The sequence below is a fragment of the Hippoglossus hippoglossus genome, chromosome 9 (assembly GCF_009819705.1).
Source record: "Hippoglossus hippoglossus isolate fHipHip1 chromosome 9, fHipHip1.pri, whole genome shotgun sequence".
Taxonomy (NCBI): domain Eukaryota; kingdom Metazoa; phylum Chordata; class Actinopteri; order Pleuronectiformes; family Pleuronectidae; genus Hippoglossus; species Hippoglossus hippoglossus.
The window spans coordinates 5566996-5588404 of record NC_047159.1 but is presented as its reverse complement, the minus strand read 5'-3'; the positions used below and the strand labels follow the sequence as shown (position 1 = coordinate 5588404).

General features: G+C 39.9%; 1 protein-coding gene across 1 annotated transcript; it reads right to left on the bottom strand.

The window, feature by feature from the left end:
- Positions 1-3036: 3036 nt before the first annotated feature.
- On the bottom strand, positions 3037-20140 carry tars1 (threonyl-tRNA synthetase 1). The gene is given in 20 exon segments (XM_034596177.1): positions 3037-3917; positions 4008-4122; positions 4887-4959; positions 5560-5664; positions 6033-6133; positions 6218-6295; positions 8250-8387; positions 9739-9901; positions 10702-10868; positions 12657-12755; positions 13478-13624; positions 13857-13935; positions 14280-14344; positions 14495-14612; positions 16420-16469; positions 16471-16545; positions 17382-17505; positions 17883-18073; positions 18678-18755; positions 19970-20140. Coding segments are annotated over 20 exon segments (2175 nt in total). The 5' UTR covers positions 20030-20140; the 3' UTR covers positions 3037-3768.
- Positions 20141-21409: the final 1269 nt, after the last annotated feature.

Genomic DNA, 21409 nt, shown 5'->3' with positions numbered 1-21409 from the left:
TCAAGGATGAAAAGGGCGGAGAGCAGATAGGAACACCAGCGTGTCACTGGGGGGGCTTTACGGCTTTTCTGGCTGTCAATGTTGGAAAAGAAGTGTTGAGGGGAAGAACCTTATGAAATTCATCATACAGACCATGAAACAGTTACTGATGTTTTCACGGTGACGAAGCAAACGCAAGAAAAAGGAAAAAAGGGCAAATTGGATGAGAAATCTCAAAATGTTTTGATGTTCCTTCAAAGGAATAGTTTGAGATTTTGTGGAAATGTTATAATTTGCTTTCATGCCGAGAGGTAAACGAGAAGATGTGTCTGATGAAATCCGAGTCTCAAAGGCCAGTTGGCGAAGTTGGAATTTGTTTGCTAAAAGTTTCTAATCCACCTTATTCTTATTACTTTTGAAAAATTATTATGGGTGGAATCTATATTTATTGAACCAAATTGCCCCACTTTACCCAAAACTAGTTTTTATGATTTTAATGGGTGGTCAAGCTTAAATTTCTTTCACAGTGTTTTTATTTGTTTTGATGTAGTTTTACTACTGTGGTTTGTTTGGTTTTGTATTTGTGAAGCACTTTGTAACTTTGTTTTGAGAAGTTCTCTATAAATGAAGATATTACTGTTATTATTATAACTTCTGGTAAGATAGCAGAAGTTGCAGTAATCTAGTTTGAGTAGTTAGCTAAAAGTAATGAATGAAAAATTAGCTGAACTTTAAGCACAAATCTCTGAAATAGTGTAAAGACAGGAAACATCGGGTCTAAGCAGCTAATGGCCGATCTTTGTCACATTATGGAAACACGTGAACGTCTTAATCACATTATAACGTTTATTTGGAGTTTTCACAGCAGTTTCCCACATAGACATTCAACAGTGACCTACTGCTTGATGATTTGTGCCCTAAGTTTAAACAAGTAGTAGGATGTAATGTCGACGAGAGACATAATCAGACTATGTTCTGTAACGTGTGGATATAAGTGGAATATTCTATTAGCAACTCATGTAAACATCTTAATCGATATTAAGAATACTTCAGAATAAGGTCAATAGTTGGAGTATTGCTGTCCTTGTAAATAGGAACATTTTGTTAGGCTTTTTAAAGCATTATTGTTAATCAACCCAAGTAAGTAACTGTTTTACATACAAGTCACAAAGTATTTCAGATTAAAACAGTATGAAATCAAGAGATTCTATCAAAGACAGCGAAGTGGAGTGAACGCTGTAAAAAACCGAGCCCTCCACCATCCCAGCCTCCTCTGAGTACAGGGCTGCAGCGGTGGGACCTTTCTTTACATGTGAATCGATACCTTAAGATGCACGTGTGTCAAGAGGGACAGAGGAGTTTGCTCAGTTCAGTGAAGCGTTGTGACCCTTCGCGGTCCGGCTGCCACTGAAGCATACAGCCAGAGGATCCAACAGGGGGAGGGAGAGGGAGCGAGGATTCACAGGGAGGCCGAGAGTCAACAGCCGAGCCGGGTTCCCCAGAGATCTCTGGCTGTCTCGCTCTGTCTGTTGACACTCTCCTACTCCACTGACTTTTTCATTAACCCCTTATCAAAATGTTTTCCTCTCCCACACTCCACTAACATTAGCCCCACTCCTGCCCCCCCACCCACACCCCCCACCCCCCACCACCACAAGATCCTGGTTGGGCTGTTCCATCTTGTGGTCAGATCTGATATGAGGATGTCCTTATAAATTACCAGCACAGGGTTGATCGAATTTCTTTGTTCTGGTTTAATCCTTGCTCCTTTATTTCAAACCTAAATACTGACGAGTAATTTAAGAGTTTAGGATCATTTCTCTCTACGTTTTTTCAATCTGAAACTTTACAAAACCAAAACACTTACATTACATTCTTTAAAATTAGTAAATCCTTTAACTCCTTCTCTTTAACTGCGTCTCAGTAAGTGTAAAATATGGACCGACACTAGAAACTGAACCTGTGAACATGTTTTATTTGGTGCTGAAAACTTCAAATTGGCCAAAATAACCGATGGCTTCTCACTTATTTTAATTACTCGCAACTTGCAGAGCTGCCAAAATCAATGTTTTCATTGGCCCGTGTTCAGAGTTGGGCGCTCGCTGCCTGTTCTGCAACCAGGAGGCCATCTTTCACTCCCAAACTTTAACCTTAGCGCTAATGTTCCTACTTAAATTAACGGGGGGAAGTTTTGCGTGATTTAAATCTGTAATTTCCAAATAAAACAGGGACCAGTTAATGCGATGTCCTGGAGCCAGAAGTATCTCAGGGAGTTTTGCAAATGTTAAACCTGTTAAGTTCTTTGTGAACGTTGAACCTGGGAGAGCGACTCAGAGTTAGTGAATAAACAGTTAAAGCCACAAAAAGTGTTTCAGGTTTTGTTTTGTTTTTTTTACAAACTTTGTGGTGTGTTTTTACTGCACAAAAAAGATCCATTGGCCTGAGTCAGAGCAGTCACTCCTCTCCATCTCTGCTCCAGCTGTGAGTGGAGCACACGGATATACCGCCCTCTTGTGGCTGGAAAAATAACGTGAGACTTGAATGCAAGATGTGCCAATGGTGTGCATCAAAAACTAAGGTTGCATCAGAAATCTAAGTATAGTTTTGTGTGATTTAATGGGAATAACGAGAGAAGATGGGAAACAACTGCAGGAATAACTGGAGCACAGATGGTCACAACTTTTCACTTATTTGTGTGAACTCCTCCTGCAGATACTTAAATGTAAGTGGAAACATTTTCCTTTCATGTTAAAACAAATAAAGGCTCTTTATTATTTACTTGAATGAACTATTTAAATCCATGCTTTGGTGTAATAGAGCAGCACTATTATATATTCTTGAGTTCAGTAGCCGTGTGATGAGAAGCATCAGGTGTTTACCCTCAGCCTCATCACTGATGAAGCGCTGGTGCAGGATGGTGATGAAGATCCTCTGTTACACCTCATCTCTCCGATTTCACCTCTGCCTTGTGGAAAATTGGATGTTATCTAATAATTTCAACTTCAATCCTAAACTTGTGAGGTGAGTAGTGAAAAGTAGCAGAAGCACCAAAAGCCAAATATTTAAAGTCACCTTTATTTTGATGTCCTCACAACTCTTTATAGTGCAATTTCAACACATGTAAAATGTCAATATTCTGCTTTGTTGGATGCTCAGTTTAATGATTATACTTTCTGATTATCTTATTGTCCACATTCTCACACAGGTCACCTATGCACAGCCTCATTTACAGCAGCATAATAAACTTTGGTTGTCACGTTTCCCCAAACAAGAGAAAAGCATCTTGTATCTTATAAAAAAAAAGCAGAACATCAAGAATAGATTGTTTAATTATCAAAATTGTAATCCACAAACAATTCCCTGAAGAAAAAAAATGAATGACGGGTTAAAACAGTGATAAAAAAATCCCCTCAGCTCATTACACATGAGAACTGTTTTTTATTCAGTGGTACAGACATGTGCTGTAAAGCTGTTCAGAGACAGGGCCGGTCTCATTAGTTGTATCTATTATAAGCAGAGGGGATATTGACTTGATTAGATTTAATTCTGTGTAGGACAGTAACCATTAGACCTGAAACTGAAAACAGTGATTTAGTTAAGAAGCAGCTGAATACACCAGAGAAAAAGAGACTTGTCGAATCAGAAAAAGGCAGTAACTTGAAATAAGTTTTATCCTTTTATCCTTTATCCACTAAAAACTGATTTCAAACACACGGCCCCTTTGAAGTCACCAGATTCAAGCTGCTGTGGAGAGAAAGACGAGTGGATGGCAGCAGGTTTGGGAAAAGCTCAGAAATCCTCCTCGGCGTTCTGACTCCTGGATGTCTTGAGCTGCTTCAGACGCTCGATGCACTCCTCCACGCTGCGCTCGCCGTGGACTTTGTTGTCCCGAGTGCGGACATTCACGGTGTTGCTCGTCTTCTCCTTCTCTCCCACCACTTAGACAAAAGAGGACAAAAGAAAGTCAATAACTGGATGGACAGCGAGGAACAGACTGAGGAAGTGAAAGAAAGTGTGTTGCCACTCACCCAGGATGAAGTTGTACTGGGCCAACTGTGCGTTCCTGATCTTTTTGTTCAGAGTGCAGCTGGGGTCGAGATCCACGTCGGTCATGAAGCCGCCAATGTGGAAGTCCTGCTTCACCTGAAACATAAACCAAAGTTTATCAATTTACCATTCGACTATTGGGTTTTAAAGATGATAAAAATCCTGAGACTATTAGTCTTCTCTTCATTCGTCTTTTCCAGTTAACTGTAAATCTGTGTTTGTTTTTCTCTTGGTTTTTGGTCTAAGTAATGAAGTATTCAAAACAACTAGGCAAGTAACAAGTGATTGTTTTATTATGAATTAATCATTTTGTAGATTGAATTATTGTTAACATTGTACTCTAATGTAATGCTGAGATCTCTGAACACTTTTCTCTTCCAAAAAAAAAAAAAATGGGTTTTAGTGATTTCACAAAGGACAATTGTAAAATTATTACACAAAATATTCAATGTAAACAACCATCAAAGTTTACAGACAGACTCTTAGTTCCATTTTGACTCATCTCATTCGCAATAAAAGATTATTACCAACATTTCAGTGGCGCTCACTTTTAGTTTAACCTTTAAATAAAGTGGTTACTGATTTGACTGTTTAAAAACCTGTTTTATTGTCGGACCACATTCCAAAGATCTCAGCAGTTACTTTGGTGACATAGAGCCAATGGCCTGAGCTGTGAAATGAAGTTTGGTCTTAAAAGATGCAGGAACATGAACATGAACGAGGATGTGACAGTGTTGAAAACAGCCTGTGACACCAGCGATCCAAAAATATGAACAGCAGGAATAAAACAACTTCAAAATCAGCTTCTTGTTGATTTAAGGGCCTGATGGCTTCAGGGTACTTGTTTGTATTGTGTTTACCTTCTGAGCGTACTCCTCACAGGTCGGTCCCACAGGAACAACCATCACCTGACGAGGAGAGAGCCACAGAGGCCTGGGACAGGACACATTCAGTTGGTTAGTAAGCAAATGAGGTGATTCTGTTTCTATCCCATAAATCTAAGAAGAGCCAGAGAAATAATCCCCACGGCAGCAACAAAACCTGAAGGAGCTGATCATTTGGTGCCATCACAGTTACATGAAGTCATAATAATTCACTCAGGGGAACAGAACAGTCAGATACACACCAAAGACATGAAATATGATTTTATATCGTGTTAGATAAGAATGATAATAAATCCTAGAAGTACAGGTGCAGGTCAGTGATCCTGTTGTTCAGTGCCGGTGGTAACAATGTAATTCCAGTTAACAAAACGCTGTGTGGTGTCTCTGTTGCTTGTTGGTAAGAAGTTCTGAGTTTAAAGCCCTACTCTCAATTGAGTCATACTGGTTGCCATGGAAACACAGAAAAAAAATGTATGTACCTGACCTTACCGGCTGATATAGAAAATTGTTAAGTTTCGTTAAATTAAAGTTCTGCTGATAACAGATGGACGGACGTACTGTTCACTGTATCCCACGCATTATAATCCAGGGGAATAAACATGATCATCAATCTGAAACAACTGCAATAAAATTCTGATCGTTTACAAACCATTTGCCTCCGTAGTTTTCAGTCAGAATAGCGATCATCCTCTCCACAGATCCCAGGATCGCTCTGTGGATCATCACCGGCCTCTTCTTGTCGTCGCCATCATGGCTACAAAATCATTTGAAGGGGAAAAGAACATTAGGGAACGGAAATTAATATATTTCATAATTCAAGATACACTGTTAATCGTCTTATTTCTCTTTATGAGAGTTTTCACTTTGTGTTTCCCAATAATTATCTTTAATATAGAGGCCCGCCATATTTTCATAATATATGTAATAATAAATAACATAACTTATCTTTCACTCTGAATCTTACCACCATAGATTGAATTAATTCTGTTGGAAATGCTGGATGGAGTTCTCAATATATTCTTAAATGTATCTTTGATCTTTGATTGTGTTAATCCCACTTCAACAGGTTTTAAGTCTATAACACATGCATTGGCAGCAATGGAAACAATCTTCTTCAGTCACCTGACAAAGCTGAGGTTAAAGCGGATCGGGAGCTGGAAATCCAGCTGAATTGTGGCACATTGATGGTAGCGGCCGATGGCGTCCTTGATCTGAATGTCGATCTGCGAACACAACACACGTCATGAGCAGCCGCCCTCCTGCCGTTTCACGGGCTAACGACATCATTAGTGCGGCGCACCGCTCACCTTTGGTCCGTAGAAAGCTCCGTCACCTGCGTTGAGAACCCACTTCTCCCCAAATTCAATCAAGCTGCCCTCCAGTTGCTGTAAAAACAAACAGTTGCTGCTTTGTGAGGATATCAGCGGCTGACCAACAAGTAAACAGTGGTGTTAAGCGAAGCTGTAAATTTTGACTTGACATTTTCCTCATCTGGAACTAATCACCGAACTGAGAAATGTTAACATCTCAATAATATTTTATGGTTGCTTGTGGGAGTTAATGAGGTGAGGGAAACATGCAGCAAGTTCTGTTCCAGCGGCGATGCCAAGTTTAGAAGTCACCGTTGTGTGTATTACTTTCCACCTTTGTTCACCCAAACATTCATAATAAAAAACTCAGTTTCATTTACAGAATGTTTTCCTCAGAGAGAAGTTTCTCGATAGGTCAAGCGAAACAGCTGCGAGATTTACAAGCTATTAGAACTTTCTTCTTCTTTGCCCTTTTAACAACCGCTCTCCTTATTCTGAGAACTGACTTCACTGTTAATTACAGAGATACAGTCCATACGTGGAGCGTAATTAACACATGGAGTCATTGAGAATCAGCTAAATACTGCAAGTTACACATTTTCTGGCCTCTTCTGTTAAGTAGCAACAAACTCACACTGTGGTTATTGTGGCTTCTTGATGCTAATGAATTAACAGCTTCAAAATAACTTCCACAATTAGTGAAAGTGCACTTAAAAATACCCAATTCCAAAAAGGAAAAACAGTCAGTATTAAAAACTAATTACCTTCGAATTGTCATCTATACAAACTAAATGTATAATAAATGAGCAGAAAAAGCTACTATTTGCTGCAGGACTCTCACTTTTCCCAATAATCGAGTTCAAACAATTTTGACATGACACACAATTTGTTTGAATATATTCTATTACACCCTGGCAGAAAATCAGAAGAGGTTCACCACTTAACGTTGCTCCGCTTGGAAACCAACCTTTGTTTGGTCTACGTTATAAAACACAAAAAAAACTTCCACACGCTGCTTCTCTAGCAAAACATTCCTGGCTTAGTTCAAGAGATCCTGCAATAGGTCAAGCTGATAGTGAGCGCCCACTGCTGGATCACGAGGCAAACTACTTTACATGGTCTGGTACAGTTCGAATGTCCACTTTTCATGAATGTTCCAATTTCTAATAAAAAGGGACAGTTTGAGATGATAATCCATGTTGGTTGTTGAGATGCGGTATGAAAACTGCAGTTTGCAAAGTAAACAGTGAACTTAATGGTCAAATGATAGGTTAGACTTAGCTGTGAGAACTGAAAGTTGAGAATGGGGAAAAAAAATAAGGTTTCTGTTGCTGAAAATATTGAATTAATCCTGAAAGGTTATCGATGCAGCACTTTTCTCCTCATGAATGCAACACCACCAACCAACGGTCCGACGAAAGCACATCGACCAATCAATGGAGCGGTTGCCCTGGAGACTACAGCCACCGCACCTTTTCATCCATTCAGAGCTCGACAGCAAAGACCGATGAACTGATTTCATGTGCTCTACACACGTGATGAGATTAGGTAGTAAACATGTGGCACTTCTCCTCTACAGATTCATCTGTTAGACCTGAATATGTATTGATCTGTTTTTCATCCCCTTCTGACAGCACAGAGAAATAAAAGATCATTATCACTCCCTTCAACTCACTCACTCTTGCTATTACTTTGTTAAAGCTCATTTTTAATATATTATCTTCTCTTTCACAGCAGATTAGATCTGAACCCAGGATACAAAATAAAGCCCATCTACACATTGAACTTGATTTGACAGTGATTGCACAGATGTGGATTCTCTGGAGAAGAACTGACGGCGGTTCTGCAGAATAAAGCCCATTAAAATATAAATGTTCTCCTGGTCTACAAATCTCCTCCATTTGCCATCTGTGGAGTGGCTCTCTAATTTCCCTTTTGGTGCTATCACTTATATCAGCATCTTAATTCTCCAGTGAGAGCTGCTAACATTTTCCTCTCTATAAAAAGGAACAAGTGGAATCCTGATTACCTTCTCTGCTTGGTCCCACACCTCCGGGTCCCCCAGGAACTTCTCTGGCCTCGTGGAGAGGTTGAGTTTGAAAGTGAAGCCAAACACTTCATACACAGTCCGCAGGAAGTCCAGGCAGCCCTTGATCTCCTCCTCAATCTGGGGTTGAGAAACCAAACACAGCAGAAACTGTATCATCCAACTGCAAGTTTAACTTCTGGTGTAATGTCTGGCTTTATCTTTCTGTATTACTTCCAAATGAGATCCACCTTTTTATGTTTTAGATAAAACAGCTTCTGGAAACATATAAGCCTCATATAATGGTTTCACATGTTGACAATCATTGCACCAGCATCGTATGTGATCAAGTTTTGAGCGGCACTTTGGATTTGAAAAGGGAAATAAAACACAATGACAAGGAGAAGTGACTTTCGGAAGGAAGTGTCTCCTAATAAACAGCTTTTATATACGCGGCCCACCATCTGGTCTCACTGATTATAAACTTAATGGTGGCTGTAAGATAAGAACATACCCTCCGCAGTGTAATTCAAGTTTGGATTTTGTGAATAATAAAAGACGAAGAGTACAAGCAGTGCTTTGCAGCTGCTGCTGTGAAGGGGAAACATTAAAACTGAACTACTTTGCGTACAAAGTGCAATCAAATACTTAACCATCTAACCTGCTGCCACTACTGATAGAAAGAATACGAACCAGTGAGATTCTAGTTGCTGCGTCGCTATGTTTGAACAAAGTAATTAAGAAATCTCTTTGGTCTCCCGAAATCCTGTTTGTGTGCATCAATACCAGCAGCACTGCACACTGATGCACTGAAAGTCCTATCTGAGAATGTGACAGGACATTCAATGACAATATTACCTGCATTTATTCAATAACTTGTGGCAGCAAGACACTGAAGCAAAGAGCTATAAATGATAAGCCTCTTTATTGATCTGAATAGCGGATTGAACATTTATCAGAAGTACTGCCAGAATAATGTGAAAGTCATATGAATGAATTCATGTTAAATCCGTCCAAAAACTCACAATGCAAAACCACCACCACCATAGACTCTATATAAAGATGGATGTCATGAAAACTCCCCAGAAGTGAAGCCAAATCATCTTGATTTCCCAAATACGATCACTACTGCACCGACACTGACTCCAAGTGAGACAAAATGGCAGAATGTTTGGACAATGGGAGGAAGGTGAGATGTGTCGTCCATCTTTATATACAGTCTATGCTACTATGCGTCTAGGATACTGTTAGAATAGAACAGAATGCCTTTATTGTCATTGTACAACAGATAACTGTATTTTAGAAGTGCTACTTCTGAAAAAAGTGCCAACTTATATTTAAAAAAACAAGTTGAAAATCAGCCACAAGACACAAAACAATAAATATGATATTCCCATAAGGCAAGGGTTTTAAATCAGACTTGTATGACCCCAAAATGTGTGCGTTGTGTAAACTTGGCAGAGTAACGTCAGTGCATCAGTGCAGGACTCACCTGGTCCATGGAGCAGAAGATGTGAGCATCGTCCTGCTGGAAGCGGCGAACTCGAGTGAGGCCGGTCAGGGCCCCTGACAGCTCATTCCTGTGCAGGACGCCAAAGTCGGCCATGCGCAGGGGCAACTCTCTCCAGGAGCGCGGCCGGTGATCAAACATCAGACTGGGGTGTTACAAAAAAAACAACATAATTACTAACTGCAATCACAATAACTGAAAATTGCTCTGCTACTTCAATACCACTGTGAAAGACTAAATCTAATATTTGATTTAACTGACATTCACTTTGAACAAAACGTGTTGGCAAGCTCAATTTCCATTTGGGCCTGATCACCAGAGGGGCTTCCCGTGTGAGTGGCACGGAGATTGGAACAGTGAGAAGAGGAGAAAAGATTTGAATACAAAGAGCTGCAGTCTGACTCTCTGCACTGCAATGCAGCACTCGGCAGTAAATTGAACTGGGTCATTCAACAGCTGAAAACATGGCAAGAGCATCAGTCATTTTAAGCTGCGCTGAAATGGATGACAAACTGCTGTGGCAGTGAAATATGACGCTATTTCACTCCTGATAACAAAACCCTGAGCGAACTCTAATAAGCTATTCAGGTGTTGTAAAACATTATTTAACGGCTGTCCCTTTTGCCATGGTACTGTGTTAGGTTATTTTTTTTGCTATATATATATATATATATATATATAAATGAAAAATTCAAGCAAGGTTCAAACACTTTGCTCAGTGACAGCAGCACCCTGAGTTTGTTAAATGCTTCCGACAAACACAGTTGTTTCCAATTACAGACAGAAACCAACTAAAAATACCCATTTCACACTTGAGCCCGACTTGATGCCCAATGTGTGACAGGAGTGGGTGTGTTTTTCTTCACACTTGATGTTTGCTGAAATGAAAACCATGCTTCTTTCAAAACAACTCGGCCTGTGCGGAAAATGAATACGAGGCCTCACCAGTGTCCGGGGCAGTTCATGGGTTTGAGGGCGAAGGTCTCCTTCTCCACCTCGAAGGAAAACATGTTCTCGCTGTAGTGCTGCCAGTGGCCAGAGGTCTGCCACAGTTTGCTGTTGTAGATATTGGGTGTCACCACCTCCTGGAAACCCCTCTTCCTGTATTCACTCTGCAAAACACACATCAACGTTGTCTCACAGGAGGTTTCACGTTTAAGACTCAGAATTCTATTCACACATCACAACTACAAACTCGTTGAAAATATCTCAATTAATACCACTGATAAATAGAGTACATCCGCTAAAATCTACATTACTGCAAGGAAAAGCAGTGGGTTAGATAAAAAAAAAAGAGCAAAGTACTTCTAAGAATGTTTATGCTGCTGTATATTCACATTAATGTTTGTTTACATATTGTGAAGGGGGTCTGGGGAAGACGGACTGATTTCATGCCGTTTGGGTCGGGCCTGTTTTGTTTGCCATCACTTTTAAAATTCAAAACAGCTGATGGCGATAATAAAATACGGGTAATTTATTTTAAATCCCAACAGTAACAGATGCTACAAATATTTGGATGTGTGCCGTGTTCCTTCAGGAGGCAGAGCCATTTAAAAAAAAAAAAACAGATTTCATTAATCAAAATCCTTTCAGTCAGAAATCTATTTTACCACATTTAGGTGAAATTACATCCAATGTGCAGCTGCATTGACACTGCACTTAAAGTGAGTGTGTTAAATCATATTGATGTGTGTGTGTGTGTGTGTGTGGGTCTGTAACAGAGCAGGTGGAAGCTGCACAGCTTTTCTTCAACGCTGTCAATCACGACTGTTTTACATGTTTCAATTTGTTCTGAATAAACGTTGGTGCTCAAAGGTTGAGTTCACACCGAGTAGTTTTTCTATTACCTGGACACAACTGGTAAATGTCATATTGAGAATGCATACATTAGATGTGGCTACAACCTTATTGTTTAATAAGAAGGGATCTGAATTAGCATTTTATTGTATTAAACTAGTTTAATGGAAACATTTTATATGTCTCGCCCCAGGTCTCGCGTTTCATTAACGCTTAGCTAAACATTTAAGACCTTAAAGTAAAGTTGTATCATCAATATATAGCAAAACCTTCCTTACTCATATAAAAGAATATGACAGTCAAAGACATTTCATTCATTATCTATACCACTGATCCTTTGAGGGTAATTGGAGGGCTGGAGCCAATCCCAGCTGACATTGGGGGAAAAATCCCCGTTCACCCTGGACCGGTCACCCGTCTATCACAGGTCTGATGCCCTGGACAGGCCACCAGTCCATCACAGGGCTTTTAAATTGCAGCAGTATATCTTGTGACAAGAACCAAGAGGCATAATCACATCACTCCTGTTTTAGTCTCTTCATACTGGGTTCCTGTACGTTTGAGAATAGATTTTAAGATTTTACGGATTACTGTTAAGGCTCTTCAAAGCTTCTCTCCTTGTTTAATATCTGATATTTTAGAAAACTTCTTACCAGCTGGTAACCTGACATATCCTCAGGCAGTGGCCTGCAATCTGCGACCTGTCTAAAAGCTTATGAGGAAGGAGTATTTGCAGTCAGGGCCCTAAGGCTCTTGAACTATCTGCCTGAGGAAATCAAGTTGGCTTGCTCGGTAATTTCCCTTTATAAGACAAACTTTCATCTGAGATTTTGCTTTAATTTAAATTTTTAAAGCACTTTTTAAATTGCTCAACTATTGTCTTTTAATTCTGATTATTTTATGACTCTTTTGTTTTAATTGCTGCCCTGTGAAGCACTTTGAAATCTGAATAGGAATTCTATAGATAAAAGATTATAAAAACTGTTCTTCTCTTCTCCCCAGTTCTTCCTGCAAATGTTCACTTGTTCCCGTCCTCATCACCTCTTCAGATAAGAGTGAGATCACAGCAGTTATCCACTGAGGGTGTGAAAGCTCGGACTCACTCTGATGAACTCAATCAGGGTGTTGTAGATGAATGTCCCCTTTGGCAGGAAGAAGCAGCTCCCTGGACTCAGGTCATGGAAGAAGAACAGGTCCTGCTCCTGAATAACACAAGATAAATAACGTCTTGTTACTGTGGGGGAAAAGGGCAGCCGCTCAGGCCAAACTGGTTTAAATATGAAAAAACGCAGCAGCTCATCAGATATTCAAGGTTTGTCGCCGAAACTACTGCTCAGCTCGCTTACCCACACCTGCTATTATGTTCAAAGAATGGCAACAACAAACACGCCCTTACATGTAGCCTGTCAAAAATGAAGTTATTATATGACAGTAAAGGTTCACTACAGATTAAAACAATATTCCTTAGCAGCATTGAGACTGAATACTGCTTTTTACCAGGGGTCACTTTTGACTTCACTCACAGCTGAGTAAATAATAACATTCTTAGTATTTGTAAATTGAGAATACATATACATTTATACATCGGTGACACTTTCTGAAGTGTTGGTCTTTGACATATACATTTTTTTCTTTTTGTAAGATAATGAGTCTTTACCAGAAAATGCAGCTATAATACTGTAAATGCACCATGAATACAATTCTCACACTTTTCAGAGATGCCTCTGGATATCTTGTCTTTGTATTTCATATTTGTTTTGAGTGGGATCCCCACTGCAACTGTGCAGTCAAGTCACAGCTTCGTAAACTGAACAGATAAATACCAACATGCTGTAAATAACTTGCTTTGTAAGACAAACAAATCTTTGGGGACTGTTTTAAAATGACACTTAACCGACATCCTTTTTGCTTTTTCAGCACTTACCCGGCCCAGTTTGCGGTGATCTCTGTTCTTGGCCTCCTCCTGAAACTTCTCCCACTCTTTGAGCATTTTGGGGTCAGGGAAGGAGATTCCATAGATCCTCTGGAGGGTTTCCATGTCCGCCTTTCCCTCCCAGTATGTAGCTGAATTCTAGCACACCACAAAAAGGATTACGTTAGCTTTCATCGTTCTTTTGGGTGCATCAAATCCCTTGAGAATGAAACATAAAGGTAACTGCTCTAGGAATGGGGACAAATGTAGCAGACATTTAGGGCAGAGATTAGAGAATCTCAAAATCCTATCTGGTTTAATCAACCATGAATCCACATATGGTGTCACAACCATCTAGCTGCACATGGTGGAGAGGAGAAAACAGGCTCACCTTGTGGATCTTTAGTGCCTTGATTTTCCCAGTGTGTCTCACATGGGGCCCCCGACACAAGTCAATTAAGGGACCGCACCTGGAATTAGTTTAGAAGATGTTGTAAAAATGTTCAATGATAAATTGTTCTGTTTAGGATCAGGCAAGAGATATATCAACAACAACAAATTCCATAAAAACAACTAAACTAATGATGCATTCTTAATAAATGCTACTGTTTAATAAATCACATATATACAGAGCATGGATTACTAGTGTTTTAATTGGCAACACTAGTGCCACCCCTTGAAACTGCAGTCCTGCACATGGTACACGTCGCTCTTTTACTTGTGTGCTCGTTAATCCAATCCAAGTTTTTCACAGGATTCAATGACAAAAACTGAAAAAAAAAATTATCTTTAAAAGCAGAATCCGTGGACTCACCTGTAAACTGTGGTGGTCGGAGTGGTGACCTTCTCATTCAGGATGCGGCACTTAAACTTGTTGTACTGTAAAGGACAAGAAGTGGTTTTAAAGTCCTGGTTCTACTGCAGTTCTCCTTACAGCTTGTTTATTCTTTTAAGTATACGTACGTGTGTGTGTGTGTGTGTGTGTGTGTGTGTGTGTGTGTGTGTGTGTGTGTTAGTACTTTAAGATACCTTGAACATCTCCAACAAAGTTTCCTTCTTTATCTCCAGCCTCTCAAACGGCTGCTTCTCCTTGATGATTTTTTTGCACAAGTTTTCCAGACCCGGGAAGTCATTGCTCGATACACCCCTGTCCAAAACATCGAGAGATAAACAAAACAAGAGCAGCACATTCAACAAGGACTCTCACTTAGACACCTGCATTAATATGCAAACCGTCTCCAATTGCAAAATTTTGTCTGCCACAGTTTCCAGAGGGCATTGTGGATGTGACCAACGTAATTCTTTGACTACCAGAAACTGATAACCTCTGCAGAGCATGGGCAAATACTTAAGAGTCCTTGGCTTTAGGGCTTGAGCAATGTCAAAATATCCTTGCACAAAACAGTCTCCAAGAATGCCATTAGCATAAAATGACTTCATTAAGGAGGTTGTAGAATTAATTAGACAGCACTCCTCACGCTCTCCTGCAGCCTAGAGCGGGGAGAAACGCATCGTTTCAGGGAAAGGTCAAGTGAAAAAGTTGTTTACGAGTAAGAAATGTAGAAGATTTGAGGGTGCCTCAACACGCTTTCAAAGCTTCACTGAAGTAATGTCTAGCTCTGTGTTTGAACCGATGTGCTTCTAGGCTGCCAATCTCATACACAGAGATTGAAAGGTGCCATTTCAAATCCACGCCCAAGAAAAATCCAGCTAGATGGCATTAGTGTCATTCCGCCTCTTTTGTGTTTAGTATCCATCTTACACAGTGAACTTAAGTAAAAGTTACTAAACCTTGGAGTACACACCAAACTTACACAGAGCTGACTAACACAACTACAGCCTGATCCACAAGTATTTGGACAGAGATAAAGTTTATTATTTTTACCTCTGTAAACCACCACAATGAATATGAAATGAAGCCATCGACAAATGAAGACTTTCGGCTTTATTCAAGGAATAGAATATCAAATTAACTAATTAGGAATATCCACAAATAAAATCAAAATATCCCCGATACAAACGCTACCGTTTTGCACATTTGGAGCCAGAGTCTGCGTAGAGGCGATCAGGGGAACTAACTAAAATGACAGAAAACATTTAATATTTAATGCTTCGGACGGTGAGGTTCGTCCCTCGAGAAGCTTTGCCAGGTTTTGGAGTTGCTGCTTGTTTGTGGCTCCTTCTGCTTTGAGTTTTGTCTTCAGCAAGTGAAAAAAAATCTGGCTAAAATAGGTTGAGGTCATGTGACTGACTTGGCTATTGAAGACACATCCCATTTCTTTGCCTTGAGAAGCTCTGGGGTTGCTGTCACAGTACGTTTTGGGTCATTATCCATCAGCAGCATGAAGCACTGCCCTATTACTTTTTGCAGCATTTGGCTGAATGTGAGAAGATGGTAAAACCCTATACACTTCAGAATTCATCCTGCTACTTCCAGTCTTCTCAGCAGTCTCATCATTAATACACAGCAGTGACACAGTTCCACTGGCAGCCATACATGTCCATTCCATAACACTGGGTCCCCCTCATTTAACAGATGATGTGGAAGCTTTGGATCATGTTTCTCTGAACTATCTGAACTGATATCTGTGAGTTTCATTTAAGGGGACTGTTGGGTGTTGGAGGAGTATGCACTCTACGGAGTGTCATTGCCAAGAAACAGGCCACACCTGGCTTTACAAAGGACTGTCAGTCAATTGTTCAATTAAGTCTGAACCCTTAAGAATGTAGGACTTATACATAAAAATGTTGGCAATTCCTGAACGGTGGAGCAATATTCTTTTTATCATCTTATATTAAAGCTTTGAGACTACTTTTCAATCAAATATTTATGGAGTCATTTCAAATATATCGTGGTGGTGTACAGATGCAAAATAATGGAAATTGTGTCACTGTCCAAATACTTCAACTGTAATAATACATATGAATCTGAACCGAAAGCTTCTGCCACTCACTCAGTGCTCTCCAGGAACATGTCGTAGTAGAAGCCGTTCTCGATGGGGGGGGCCGTAGCAGAGGCAGCCTCCGTACACCCTCTCCATGGCTTCACCCAGGATGTGGGCGCTGGAGTGCCAGTAAACCTAAACAATATACAAAAAAAAAATATGGTCCCATTAATAAAATAGTAGTCATTTCTATGTTTAATATAAATGAGAAGTGTGACTTCTTTGGCAAAGTATGAGAAATGTGTATTGTAAAATAAAAGATTGTTGTGATTCACTGAGCTGTTAAAAGCCTTTGAGAACATCTACACCACATAAACAATATACATATCACTTGCTCTGAATGCTGCCAATATGCAAAATGTGCCACAAAACATCTTGAAATAAGACACCACAGAGAGCAAATTGAAAGAGCTTCTGAAATATCTAACTGCAGGAACAGCTGACAAATGGTTCAGTACCTTGTAAAGACAACGAGACTGAAATTGTCCTTTTTCTCTTTAGTGATGTGTCTCATTATTCTCTCAGAGAGACCACAGGCTGTCACTTTTATGACAGTACATGATTGTAGCATTTTTATATAATCTCAAATCTCCTCTTAATGTCTTTGTGGCTCAGACACTTAGGAGGATAACAGGGCTTTGAGGTTTATTATTGATTGTAAACCTCTCATTCATCACTTTAATCTTACATGCTCAGGTACCTTGCCCTAAGTGCATATTAATAGGGATGAACAACCTCTTCAAAATGTTGTGTATCCAGGTAACGACCAGATTTGTTCAACTCACTGAACAGTGAGAAATCCAAAAGGGCAAATTATTATATTTACTTGTAACACAAATCATTTGCAGAAGATTCATTTTGATTTAACATTTCCCTCCTCTAATCCTAATGTCGGGAAATAAAATCTAAATCTGCCTTATTCATACATAGTCGATAGATGATGTGTTAGAGCAGGGAAGACGTGTACTTACAGCTTGAGCTTCCTCATCATCGAACTTGAGCAACTGAAGGCTGCAGTCCTCTTCCAGAGGTCGGTCCAGGTCCCACACGTTCTGGTTCACTTTTGCAATGACTGTGTTGTCAGCGAGGCCTTGACTGGATAGAAAACATGAAAACATCGTGGCACTTATTGTAAACTTGACAATGCTGGTAGGAAGCTCAGGTCCACTGTTTTGCTGAGGCAAAGTTATCTCTACTTTTAACACTGATGAGGTTTTCTATGTGCAAATGCTTTCTTTGGTACTGGCTGTCATTTCCAATTACGGTTTTCATAATGTGGGTGTTATGAAGTCTTTTGAAACTGTAATCATGATTACAGGCTGGAAGAATAAAGCTGACAGCTCATCTTTGGAAATTAAATTACAGAGGGTACCCATAAGGTCTTCATTCTTTTTTGTGCTACATGAAAGCAAGGTGCCACATTTAATGAGACACATGTCATCAAACATAAGTCCCATCATCATCACACTCACCTGATTCCACAGGCCACCTGATATGGTGTGGTCTTCCAGGACTCGGCCTCCACCACCTTTCCGTCGGGCAAGGTCACCTTGATCGCTCGACTATTGTTCGCCGCCCTCTCCGCCATCAGGGCTTCGTGCTCGGTTTTCAGCTTGGCGTACAAAGCAAGACGCTCATCTATGTACTGAGGTGGTGGTGACATCTGGATGAGAACAAAAAAGGTGCGAGTAAATTGGGGGTAGTGGGTAATTTCACCTGATGTTTATCTGGACAAATTGCTTATGTCACTGTTACTTAAAGAAAACATTGTTGACAGTTTGAAGTAGTTAGAAATCAAAGTATGGTGGCCGAAGCAAGGTACATGAAAACAGTTATGAATTATTTCGATAAGTTAAATATATCTTCTGCTTTACTTAATTATATAAAGAAGAAAATAGAAGAAAGAAAACTGAAACCAAAACCTGATATTTATAGTTTATGTTTTCACCTGCTGAAATAGTTTGTTTTGATGCAACACAACTGTTTCTGTTTGTCTGTAGATTTACAAAAGGCACTAGACGTGAGTGTGATTATCAATAGTCTGCGCAAGAGGTCTGTGCTTGGAGGTTATAAGGTTTCACACTGACGTCACACAGACAAACATAGAAATAATCATTTAATCATAGATACTGTGCATGCTACTAGATGTGTGGGTGTCCAATGACAACACAAACAAACACTCACTATACAGTTCTTGTAAAACAAGAATCTAAAATAAGGTCTAATTATAGCATGTGCATACTCTGACACTTTAATTAGAAACTCACCTCGGCCTTGCCTCCAGCGTCTCCAGCACCACCTTTAGTCTTCTTCTTTGCTCCATCTTTACCACTTTGGGTTCCTCCCTTTTCAAAGACAAAGGACATCATGAGATGTCTGGGTTAGTTCTGCTTTATTATCAAAGTTTAAGAAGGTCAAGTTTAGTGGGAAACTGGTTTAAACACAAGTACATGGATAGAAACTACAAAAATATATTTAGACACACAGCTACACACTACGATGCTTGATGAATAACAATGGTGAGATACACAGCTAATATGCATATCTCGACAATGACTGAAAAACCACAGACCAAACGTTCAAGTTATTCACAAGATTATAAACTAACTTTGATGGAAATTTGACTAATTTTAAAATAAAACTGTTTTGGCAATTTAACTTTAACTGTTAAAATAACCCACAATGCTGTTCAATTTCTAGAATGGTGATCGAGTTTACGTTTAGATAAACTTAAAGTTGGAAAGGAGCTGTAAAACAACAACAATTTCTCAGTAACCTATAATAAATGAGACATAACCAGTCAAAGTTCAACAGTTCAACGTTCATTAGCCCATTTCTCCTTTAATTAGGATCCAAACCACATGACATTTCCAATGTGACCCAAACTGTGATGATTTGACACAATAACATTCACTCCAGGATCTGAATCACGGGGAGAGGTGGGATAAATCATGATTATAGAGATGTAGAGTTATCCACCACCAGTATAAAATGCTTCAGACCACCACCACCACCACCAGAGCTATTACTGGAAATGTATGAGAGTCCAAACCAGTTTTTAACAGTAATCCACTTATATTTGTTAAATAAAACATGCACGGTCCACTTAGTGTGTCCCGATTGACTAGAGAACACAAGAGAAACATGCTACACACGTAAGTACGATCCTCACACGTGTGCAACCTGACAAATAAGTAGTGAAACTTTAAAACTGTCAACATTTTGAACCGAGTTTGGCGAGACGTCCTCTCCTCAAAGCTACGTCTCCCTAACCCAACTATCCGGCTGGACTAGCTTCACCTGCAACGTGGCACAAGTGACCTCCCGCACAGGTTAAAACACAAACACACACATACTCCTGGTATCCTGACAGAAACATTGACAACAACAACCAACACAACGTTTTTTTCTTATACATGTTAGCTTGTGACATTAGCTTGTGCCGGGTGGCTCGATGACAGCATGAGTCCTGACCGGCGGCTAGGCTAACTGCTAGGCTAGCTGCTCTGCTAGCTTCTCTTCTAGCTGCTGCTGAATGAAATGAAAGTGAAGAGTTCACCTTCTTCCCTCCGTCCACCTTCAGCTGGCTCATCTTCTCCTCGACTGCCTGTTCCGCCATTGGAAGCAGAAGCTCCGTCGCTTTTGGACACAACTTCAGCAACAGAGGGACAAGTGTGTACTGAGAGACAGGGGTAGTACGGGTGCCGGGTGAGGACCAATTCCCGGAAGTTGCGATTCTGATGCAACATGTTTGCCATAGTAGGCGGTGCTTTGTTAGCCTGTTAGCATGTTAGCATCCTGTAACCTGGCTGCAAACCAGGATGATGCACATCTGGCCGGAGAGGAGGAGTCTGCTGATTGGTCTGCGGTTACATCAGATCCATTTATGCACTAAGTTATATCACGTATACTAAACAGTTGAAAAGTCCATGTATTTAACCAGTGTTCTTTAAATTCCTGATGCAAGATTGCAAGAACCTGTTGCAAGGCATTTACACCAAGAGTCCAATCACGCTGTGAAACCTGTGGTTACTCAAATGTGTCATCATCTGGAACAGTCTTGTTATTGTTAATCTAATTCCTTTCTCTGTCTCCCCTTTTGAATTTTTACTGTTGTATATTGTGGATTTTGCCTCAGCGTGTATGTTTTTCTTTATTTATTATTTTATATAGAGATATATGTAAGTTTGTTGTCCGCTTGTCTGTTGTTTGTTCTCTGTTTGTTTGTTTGTCTGTTCTCTTTTTCAAAATCAACCTGCCTGGGACTACAGGTGAAAAATAGTCTAAGAGACTAACTGGTACATTTATATGAACCATTGTGTTTATGTTAATTAATGTACACTGTCCCTTTTAAATAAATAAAAGTAAAAGAAAAAGTAATGTTATTATCAAGCTACAATGGCTGGTGAAACCTTTGATAAACTTTGATTAATTACACCCGCACAGGGGCAGGGGCGTTTCAAGGGACTTCGGGGGCTCCTGAAAAGGGGGCAGTTAGTTTGATGTAGGGCCCAATTTAAACTAAACTGCCCCCCCCAAAATTTTTTTAATTAAAAAATTAAATAAACAAAGTACATACACGTAAATGAAAGTAGTAAAATGATGATGCTTTTTGCAGATAGCTTCTGGTATGGGGCCTGGAGGTTTTCGGACCGTGGTGTCTTTACAGTCTCCTGTATATAGCCGATCATAGAATTTAGTTCTCAAAAAATGATTGCTGCTCTTGGATGGAAGTAATGACCTGGTCTGGGGGCCCGCCTCTTAGCCTGCGGCTATATAATTTTACTCCATATGATTTGAGTCTACATAAATTGATCAATCATACATTTTTCATACATTTACAATCAGTGAGTGTGTGTGTGTGTGTAAAAAATCACTTTAAAAAACGCATTGACAGATTTCCACCCAATTTGGTAGGAATGTTATTATATTATTAGAGTATTATCGATCCAAGTCGACAAAAATATGGTCTGTAAAACCCTTTCCAAAATATATCTGC